We start from the raw sequence: 10865 nt of genomic DNA, 5'->3' as shown, positions 1-10865 counted from the left end.
TCGAGCGTACATAGATGAGCCAGCTGCTACGGGGCGGCCCGGCGGTGGGACGGGACCTGGAGGGGACTGGAGTCAGGCCGCCTTCAAGGGCTCCTCGGTTAAACAAGATAAACAAGGAATGAAAATAGAAACAAATAAATTATATATATATTTTTTACTATCAGTGGTTCACACAGCTTCCATGCTTTCCATCCCTACATGTCGCATCTCAGCAATTCGGGTACGGGGGAGTCAATTCACTAAATTCTACCCAAAACTCAAGATATACTATTATTGTGTTAATGTGGTCCCGAATGTTCCCTGATGTGATTTTTTTTTTCCATGGCTTCCAAATAGATTTCTGAGGATTTTTGCTTCCCCATTGTAATGATAAAAACTGCAAGATAAAATGTGTCTCACTTAGTTTAAGGTACTGTAGTTTAAGGTAAATTCCAAATGACGCTCATACTCTGGTATCATTGAAAACCCCCAATTTCCCCGTCCTGCTGTATTTGCCACTTTGTTTTGGTCTTTCATGTGCGTCACATCATAATTACGACATTACGGACAGCACTTTAAGGCAGCAATCCGATATAACCAATCACATGCGAGCACAGAGTGACGTTGTAGATGTAAACAAACAGATCCAGCGCGGCCATTACAGTTGAATAGTTCGACGGAGAGTTTGACGCTTCGGGCTTTTGCAACCGCCGCGGATTGGTTGTCAGGTATATTATTTTGAATAAACAACGTCGACTTTACTTGGACTCGTGTGATGTCTTTGTTCGTTCGCCTCGGTATTTCTCTGTCGCAGTTACAGTAAATTTGTCGAGTCTGTTCACCCCAAAAATGGCAGAGACAGCTAGCCAGACGCTAGCTGGCTATTGTCTGTATGGTAATGGTAGCGGCCATCATAACAAACCTTACTGTTGACATAACGGTGAAACTGCTCGGTGTTTGATCATGAAATTGAACCTATATTTCCCCTGTAGTTTCCCATCGTGTTGTCGTATAGTATCGAATAGATTGTGTGTTTTTGTGACATTGTAGAAAGGCTGTGGTGAGGAGTGAAATGAAAGACCCAAGTCGCAGCAACAGCAGCAACAACAACAGCGCCCCGAACATGACAATTAGCAACGACGTCATCCTGACCAACCAGTTCAACTTAGAGGACAATCCCTTCGCCGAGTACATGTGGATGGAAAACGAGGAGGAATTCAACAGACAGGTGAGTCAAACACACTCAGAGCTGCGGGCTGTTTTCCTGATCATCACCTCCACACCTCAGGAGTGAGAGACATGTTCAAGCCTGACTAGATCCAACTGTTCAACAATCAATTTTAGAACAGAATGATGTAAGACAAACACAAAGAAGCAGAACAAAGCACAAGACACACAATAGCAGATTTTAGACATACTGTAGTCGCTGGTGCAGAGGTGTGACCAAGTCAACTTTGCTCGAGTCCCAAATCAGGCTCAAGTCAAGTCTCAAGTCTAAATGTAGAACAGCAAGTCAAGTCAGAACAAATCAAGAGTCCAGTATCAATTTAATATCTTAAAGAAAACTAAATATCTAGGACTTTTCAATGCAATATGGTTTTAATAGGATAAAAACTTGGTAAGAGCATCATGAGTTTGATTTCTATAATCAGTTTCAACTTCAATAAATTCAATCATTCCATACAAATTCAGAAAACAGAATTTAAATTCAGTCGTCTGCTGGAACAAATCTCATCACTTTCAATCTAAGTTATTAACACAAACACAAGATCTCAAGTCAAGACTTTTGACCTTTGACCTTTACAAGTCAGAGTCAAGTCCCAAGTCACCAGACCCCAAGTCAAGTCTCAGGTATTCTCTTCATGCATCAAGTCAAGTCTCAAGCAATTATAGTCATGTGACTCGAGTCCCCACCTCTGACAATATAACAGTTAAATAGTAAAAGATTTGAAAATAGTGCAGGGAAGGGAACAGGAACCTACTTTACAAATAAAAGGTTGTGTGTCCAAAATCATCCGTGGAAAAGAAAACTATTTCCAAATAATGACAGGAATCTCAAATCTCTAGAACACATTAAACCAGGAATACTTCTTGATTTAATTAATTAATTTAATTTAATTCAGAAAACAGAATTTAAATTCAGTCGTCTGCTGGAACAAATCTCATCACTTTCAATCTAAGTCATTTACACAAACACAAGATCTCAAGTCAAGACTTTAGAAACCTTTTCAAGTCAGAGTCAAGTCCCAAGTCACCAGAACCCAAGTCAAGTCTCAACAAGTCTTGCTCCATTTTCCACCACACTTCACAAACACAGCTCCGCCTAACTGTTGAGTGTTTTTCTGTGTTTACGCCGTCACATCACTGACCTGCTCAAACACTAAGCTGTGATAGAGAGAGCAAGAGGTCAAAGGGCACAAGGAGCGTGCAACACAAAGTTAGACAACAAGAGCACTATTTATAGTTTGCCCGTTATGGTTTTGTGTTTGTGTTCTCCTCAGAGATATTACTGCACAACACTCTTCATGATGGGTCTATAACTGGGACATGGTATTTTCTAGAGGTTTAACCTATTTATATCACAGTAGGGCCGGCCGATACTTCAATATTAGGGTTTATCGTCTTTTCAGTGGAATCATATGGTGGTGATGTGGTGATTTTGGGATATCGCGACGCACAATTCTGCTGTCTGATGATAACAAGCACAATTTTTTTAAAAACTCTGACAAAATGAGGTATGGTTGGAGTATTATTTGAAAATTTCAGTTTTGTTTGACATCACGCCTAACATTTGGTTCAATGCTATGAACATTCGTTTGATTATTTAACACGTGATTTTGCATACGTGAGCCATATTGTGATGTATAGCAATATTAAAAAAAGCCTCATGATTATTGTGGGAGCCAAGACATGGACGTTGGGTTTTGCATGTGGTGTGGGGAATATTTGCTGTGTGGAGGATATACTCTGTGTAATGTTAGAATTATAATGTTATTTAGGCATATATTTGTGGCTAAGATTTGGAATTTTGTTCACCAGAATTTGTGTTGTTTTGGGACAGTGTGGAATCAGTGGGAGCAGCAGCCTTAAGGTGGACTGTTGCTTTAAGAAAGATAGGGCACTGTTAATTAGGTAGGCTGCTCGAGGAGGAGAACAATTAGTTTCAGTTTTGTGAGCCATGGAGCCACACTGTTTTCTTACTGTGGTTGGGATTGTCAAGTTTAAGTTAATTCTTCTGGAGTCTATTTAAATCATTGACTCATCATCTATTGTGGAAAAACCTTGTATAATAAAAGTGTAAAAACGCAGGAAACGTGGATTCTATGACTCTCACCCATGTGTAAGGCCAAGGCTATCAAAGGAACTAAAAACCACAGCTACAATTATTGTAATATTGATTTCAACCATATCATACAGTTAGGTCGGATCAATAACTGATACGGTTCAGTCAGTTGCAGCCGGGGTTGTAAACGACCAGCAGCCTTCAACCAAACGCTGGTAACATTTGCTGGAGTCTACTTTACATAGAACCAGCCGTCTTCTGGAGTTCTATTCTACTCTGAACTCTAGTCGGCTGCTAAAATAGTGAAAGTGGCCCAACAGAAGTTAGTTTACAGAATCGTCTTTCTGTCCCCAAACTGCTGTCACCAGTCAGTCCAGCAGACAAACCTCACTCAGCTCACAGCAAGGTCAGACAGCAGTGAGATCAGGTGAACAGGTGAACAGGTCTGCACAATAAATTGTTTATGAAGATCATGTTCTCTAGAAAATATCCGACCCTCGCTCTCCATCAGTCCACAGTGTGGATGGGACAATAACTGGTATTACTGTATATCGACAACTACAACTACAAAAACATATTTCCTCATTTCCTCTCTCCTCGCATGGAAAAGACGCAAGTGAGGGAAACGTGAATGCAATTTAAGAGATTCATATTACTATATACTGTCACATTTACCTCTAATAAATAGTGATGTGACGATGTGTTTCTCTCCTGATACGATTCAATACGTGATCTGAGGTTCAGGATTTAATACAACCAGGATACGATGTGATCAATAAAAGTTCAGTGACAACAGTCTGACTGTGCAGAATTCTGTTTATTTCTGAGACACAAACCTTTCCAGCGATGCCATTGGCTGCTAGAATGTAAACAACAATTTAAAAATGTCATTACTAAAGTGACAATAATATAATTTGGATGGAGAGCTTGTGAGACTGTGATGGTCAAGAGTCTCATTAGTGATTACTACAGCAGAATAACATGGAGCTGATATCACCATTCATGTTCCTGACAGCAGAATAACATGGAGCTGATATCACCATTCATGTTCCTGACACAACATACAGACTGACACATTTTTGTATCGTGATATGTTGAGTTTCGATATTTTTGTCCCATCCCTGGTTTCTATAATCCAGTTCTTTGAGTTGAAGTTATTTGAGACGCTCAACATGAATCTGTTCCTGTCTTCCTGTGTGTGTGTGTGTGTGTGTGTGTGTGTGTGTGTGTGTTTGTGTGTGTGTGTGTGTGCAGGTGGAGGAGGAGCTGTGGGAGGAGGAGTTCATCGAGCGCTGCTTCCAGGAGATGCTGGAGGAGGAGGAGCAGTGGGAGTGGTTCATCCCGTCCAGAGACCTGCCCCCCCAGGCCGTGAGCCAGCTGCAGGACCAGATCAACCTGCTGGTGCTGGGCGCCGACGTCGACCTGTACCAGGACGTCGTGGTGAGTCGTCCCGCGCCGGGAGACCGGGGCCGGGTCCGGGTCCGGGTCCGGGTCCACCTAAACCGCTTTCTTCTTCTGGTGTCTTCTAGGGCTGAACAATTAATCTGAATTTTATCGAAATCACAATATGGCCTAATATTTGTTAAAGGTGAAATGTGTCAAAATACCATTTTAAATGAAATATTGTGGTGCTGCAGAGATGTCCTGGCCTACACATCATATTCTACAGACTTAAGAAAACATCTTTGTTTGGTACAGATCCCCGCAAAAATCACACCATAATCATTTTAATATGTTTTTCAATGAAAATGAGAATAATGATGTAAAAATTATCATTCCCTCTAATATCGCAAATCATATCGCAATTGCAATATCAGTCAAAATAATCGCAGTTAGATATTTTTTCAAAATCGTTCAGCCCTGGTGTCTTCCCTTGAATCGAGAGGGGAATCCCCAAAGTGGCCGACAAACAAAGTGGAATTCAGTTCCAACTTCTGCTAAACAAAGGAGCGTTTATTCTCCCTCGCTCCCTCGTTTTCCTCCCTCCCACAAAGGGTTCTTCCAGCATGAAGTGTATCCCACAATGCACCGCTCTGCTCCGGTCGCTGAATCTGCACTGAATGTGACAGAACAATGGCTGATAGAAATTGTGCATACTGTAAAACTTCAATTAAACACTGAGTCCAGTTGCCATTGACGCTGCAAAGCAGTTTTGTTTTTTTTCCTTGCATTCAAACGTCAGTCACATTTGCTGATCGCCATGGCGCCATAACGCCTTTTATCAATAACACAAATGAAAAGTACAACCTCTTTCTGCCATAAACGTTTTTTGTTTCTCTCTCTCTCTCTCTCTCTCTCTCTCTCTCTCTCTCTCTCTCTCTCTCGGAGCAAGATCAAATGAATTATTCGTAATTGATATGTTATTCGATAGCCTAATTTTTACAGGTAGTAATATTCATACTGGTTTAAATAAACAATTTGATAGTATTTCCCATCTTTGCTGAGCAAGAGTTTTGTGCAAAAGGAATTAAAGGCCTGTCCCATATAGAGCCTGTCCCAAATATATATAGGCCGGTTGAGTTCAGTGTTTGAAGCAAATAAAAGCCCGGGCTATTAATTGAAGTTTTACGGTTTTCTATAAATGTAAGCTGATTTGGCAACTTCCGGTTTTGATATGGTTTCTGCGTTTCAGTTTTTCATAATGTTGCACTGTTCAAAAGTGGGCAGGTTGTCAGAAGATGAAGCAATTTAAGAATTTCAATAATCTCTGAGTTATAGAATCAAAATTTTAGCTGCAGATTTATTTGGTTTCAAACATGAGAGTAAAACGTCTTTTTATATTTTGTCCCTGAGAGTGAATGTGTTGGACTTTCCCCTTATCTATAGTAGAGAGGGTTGTTCACTTCTGACTTGTGCTGATTGTAAAATATCATTAAACTTTTGTAAAAGTGATGAAATTTTAAATTCTGATACTAAGTTCATCATTTTTGTAAACTTGAAAATAAAGTTTACAGGAGTAACTTGGAAAAATGCAACAAAAAATGAGAAACACTAATGCAATCGGTCTGAAAAGCGTTTGCTGTGAGTCTCAAACAAAACAAAATTTCAACGTCAGAATTTCTAAAGTTTGCTTTACATCACATCGCAGTAGTGCAATGAATGCAATGAGGAAAATTTGTAGTTCTGGAAAGTTTGGGAATTTAATTAAAAATGAAATAAGTTTGCGAACCCTGCAGAGATAATTAATGCACCTTTTTTTTCAATATTTTCCTCTTTTTAAAAAAAAAAAAATTATATTTATTTATTTTGCCTTTATTATTGTTGTACTTTACTGTGTTTCTGTCAAAAAGTAATACCTAGGACGATCTTAATATGTTTCCGATATCTAACCCTAACCCTAACCCTAACCCTATGTACTACAGTTATACACTTACTTAATTAACCCAGCCTAATTATGTAAATGTTTTCATTAACGTACAATAGATGTTTTATAGATAATAGGCCAAACAATGTTATACTATTGATAGCTTGATACTCACATACTCAAAACTTGTACATCTAAATTTATTTATTTTATCTATTTATTTATTTGTTATTTTTATTGTGAAGAAGCCTGAGAGGGGGAATGGGGGAAGCGGAACGATAGCAGCCAAAGCCATGTATGAATGAATCAATAAAAAAATTGGTCACAAAAAAAAAAATATTTTCCTCTTCTTCTTCTTCTTCTTCTTCTTCTTCTCCCTTCCTCCAGGTGAACAGCAACCTGAACCCCAACGCCAAGGAGTTCACCCCGGGGATACAGAAGCACGTCATGTGACCCGCCGCCGGCCGCCGCTCTGCCGCACTGTGAAGTCAGTGGAAGAAGATGTGTGTGTCGTTTCCAGTCGTCACTCCGTTGCACTCGACCTTAGGCCCGACGTGTTGCCAAAGTTCTCCGCTAGCCTTGCATGTCTACGAGTTTGAGTAACGTTACATATGTACAAGTACAGCATACTTACATGCCTATTTGTTGTAACTCTTTTGAATGTATTTTCAGGGGCGAGAGGAAGGTTAGTTTCTTTGTTACTGGCTGTTGTGTTTGCGTTCAGTTGATCCAGGCGGTCCGGTTCCCACGCAGAACAAACTGGATTCTGTTACAATCTGCTCTGATGTCCGAACAGTAGCCCGACTCTAGGAGAAATGTCTTGTTTTGCACTTTTTATTTTATTTTATGTAATTTTATTTTTGTGCGTGTGTGCTGTCATGTTTTCTTTTAGATCCCTTAGGTTCTAGCATCTCCTCGTATTGAAATGCACTTTTGCCCTTAATCGTTTGGTTTTAGCGTGACAGTTTGAACCCGGTTCGACCCGGTTTTGGTTTTGTCCTTTGTGCTCCAGTTTTTTCAGACTGTGAATCTGAAATGCCACGTCTCCCTGACCTTTGGGTTTCCCTTCTGTCGGTGTTCCTCTCCACTCCCTGCCTCCCTCGGAGCCGGTGGCTGCCTACTGCCACATTAACTGATTTTTTTTTTTGGTTTTTGTTTTTCTAAATGCACATAAGTACTGTATAAAAAGTGGAATAAAGAAAAAAAGTTGTAAAAAAAAAATCTATTTTTTCTTAAACTATTTCAAAATAAATGTTTATGGAGAAAATGTGTTTTGGTGTGGTGTTGTATGTCATGTGTATTTGTACTGTATTTACTTGGGTCGGCCTTCAGATGTGCTGATAGAAACACAAATCGTTGTTTCTAGTCTTTAATATTTTAGACACCAATATTCCCACTGGTCCTGGAATATCATTGGATTCTGAGAAGTCTTAGGGAAAGTCAGGGAATTTTACAGATTAGTCATTTTCCAGGAACAGAGCAGAATGTATTTTCCAACTTGTTTCACATGTTCATCACATGATTAGCTGGTTTCAAACTGAAAAACAACATTAACAAACCAGAAAGGAAGAACAGTTAAGGAAAAGTCATGAAGTTTTACATGCTACACAGAAACTGTGGACACATACAGTTAAAATGTTGAAATTTCTTCTTTATTTTTGTCTTCTTCTTTTTGACCAGCAGATGGTGCTGCTTTCCATATTTTACCCTGCAGAGGCAAACAGTCACAGAACAGTTTCTGTACCAGAGTTAGACCAATACATGAGGCTGATATTGTCCTTTTATTAAAAAGGGATCTGGTCCAGTCTGATATGATATGATGCAGTTTGATTGATTCCATATTTATTGTAGAATTGATCAATACTACACTGGTTGACTATGGGAAGACCTGAACCTGAACTGATTCTAATGAGACATTTTGATCAGATTCTACACAAGTTTGCATGAATATATTTTGTTATTAGTAACAGTAGCAGTAGTAGTCACAGTAGAAGTAGCAGTAGTAGTAGTAATAGTACTAACAGTAGTAGCAGCAGCAGTAGTAGTAGTAGTAGTAGGCCTAGTACAGTGGTTCTCAACCTTTTTGGCTTGTGACCCCTTACAACGAAGCAATGTTTACTCGCAACCCCATTTCACAAGCGTTCAAGAGAGAAGAGAGAAAGAATGATTTTCCCTTTTCAGGTTGTTTCATTTTATTCATTATCAGAGGAGGCTGAGAGGCTGAATCCTATTCAGTATTTCACAAGAAAAAAAGCAAAAATGACAGAAAAATCTGAAGAAATTGACATGATAATACATTTTCAGAAATATGCTTTTTTCCTATCTCATAAATCATCTTGTGACCCCACCAAATATATCTCACAACCCCCCGTGGGGTCCCGACCCCAAGGTTGAGAACCACAGGCCTAGTAGTAGTAGTAGTAGCAGCAGTAGTGCTACTAGTAGTAACAGTAGTAGTAGGTTTTCATTGTCTGTAGTTTAGTTTTTGTATCAGAGTCCATAAGCATGGATATGCTTATTATTAGTAGTAGTAGTTATAGTAGTAGTACATTTTACTAGTAATATTAGCATCAGCAGTTTTAATATTAACAGTTTTAACAATATCATCATTATTATCAAAATTACTATACTGTTATTATTAGTAGCAGCAGCAGTAGTAGTAGTAATTGCAGCATAGCATCAGTAGCAGTGTAATAGTAGTATTGATGTTGTTGTCCAGTAGGTGGCAGTGTTGCTCCTGCTTCAGACAGACTCTGCTCATCATGTCTCATTTCCCCTGACACACACACACACACACACACACACTCTGTGTCTCATTCTGATGCTGCTTCCACTCACTTCTCCTCACGTTCCTCATGTACTCTAACACATCATCTAAATGAGCTGAGTGTGGATGGATGTTCACACAGGACCATCCCCACCCTCCTCCCTCCTCCACCCTCCACCCTGCTCTCTGCTCTCTGCTCCATCCGTCTCTCCTCCGGCTCTCGGGGGAGTCACGGCGGTGCGGTCGCCTGGGCAAAAACAATCAGTGGTGGGAGGCTTGTGTATGTGTGTGTGTGTGTGTGTGTGTGTGTGTGTGTGTATGGGCGTGTTGGGAGGAGACAGAGAAGAAGAACCAAAGAAGAGTGGTGGAAGGGTTCGGCCCCGTCTGCTGAAAGGAGGTCCCCCCCCATCACCCCAGCCCCCCCCCCCCCCCCCCCCCCCCCCCCCACACACACACACACACACACACACACACACACACACACACACACACTCGCCCTGACTTTTCAAAAAGGGCCAATTTTTAGAGTCCTGTCTCTTTGAGCGGGGGGGCATAAAGGCGGCAGCAGCCATAGATCAGCCTCTCTCCTCCATTGTGGCTCCGGCAGGTCAGCTAGCCCAAGACGGAGAAGGCCATGCATGTTGATGAGCCAAGGTGGGGGGGGTGGGGGGTGGTATAGGGAAGGGGGGGTGGGGGGGGCAGATGTCCACCAATACACCGAACCCTGGTTTCCACAACGCATACACACAAAAAAATAACAGAAGAAGAGGGACGGTCCCTATCCTGAAGACAGAGGGTCCTGGGGGACTTCCTCATTCTGTCTGCTGGAGGGGGGGGGGTGGAGGGTGTGTGTGTATGTGTGTGTGTGTGTGTGTGTGAGGGGGGGCGGGGGGGGTACATTCTTCCAGAGAGAGATGTCATTAACCTTGATACAGGGGAGCGGCTGCAGATGTCCCCGCAGAGTCACAAGTTCACGACCCCCGTGTCGATGTCAGGAACACCCTCGCATATCATCATCATCATCATTGCCATCATCAGATTAAAACCCACCCTCCCCAACACACACACACACACACACACACACACACACACACACTCACTCACACCCCGTCCCCAGAATGAAAACACACCCACATTGTTCTCCTCTCTGGCTCGCTGCATTCTCATACATCATCACACAAGGGTTCGTATTTTGGTCGCAGTCTTTCATTATAACCATTTGATAATGAAATCTCAACCTTTTGAAATAACGCAGGACAGGGATTTTCTCTGCTTTTGCACGAGTCGATTTATCTGCAGGCCTAAAGGATTCAGGTTCATTTTTTGGCAGCTGTATGTTACAGTGAAATTAATTGATTTGCAGGGAAAAAAGTGGCGAGTAGATTTGACAGAATTACCAGCCACAAACTAAATTTATCCACATTTTCCCGGAGGATCTGACTAATTTCAAACATCCAAAGTGGGAATTCAACTTTAGCTACCAAACCAAATGCTGGCAAATTTAGTCTCAGCTGGTAATTTTCAGTTGTCTG

General features: G+C 41.1%; 1 protein-coding gene across 1 annotated transcript; it reads left to right on the top strand.

The window, feature by feature from the left end:
- The first annotated feature begins 613 nt into the window (after window positions 1-613).
- Window positions 614-7824, top strand: LOC139656836 (polyadenylate-binding protein-interacting protein 2-like). The gene is made up of 4 exons (XM_071534465.1): window positions 614-707; window positions 1030-1207; window positions 4517-4702; window positions 6954-7824. Exons 2-4 carry the CDS (start codon window positions 1052-1054, stop codon window positions 7017-7019), a joined length of 408 nt encoding a protein of 135 aa, XP_071390566.1. The 5' UTR covers window positions 614-707; window positions 1030-1051; the 3' UTR covers window positions 7020-7824.
- The last annotated feature ends 3041 nt before the right edge of the window (window positions 7825-10865 follow it).

Source organism: Centroberyx affinis, unplaced genomic scaffold (assembly GCF_046629955.1).
Source record: "Centroberyx affinis isolate AG114_WGS23_722 - 3 ecotype Tasmania unplaced genomic scaffold, CSIRO-AGI_Caff_v1 ptg002551l_1, whole genome shotgun sequence".
In the NCBI taxonomy this organism is placed as follows: domain Eukaryota; kingdom Metazoa; phylum Chordata; class Actinopteri; order Beryciformes; family Berycidae; genus Centroberyx; species Centroberyx affinis.
Note: the sequence above shows the minus strand (reverse complement) of the source record. Positions and strands in the feature narration are given on the sequence as shown.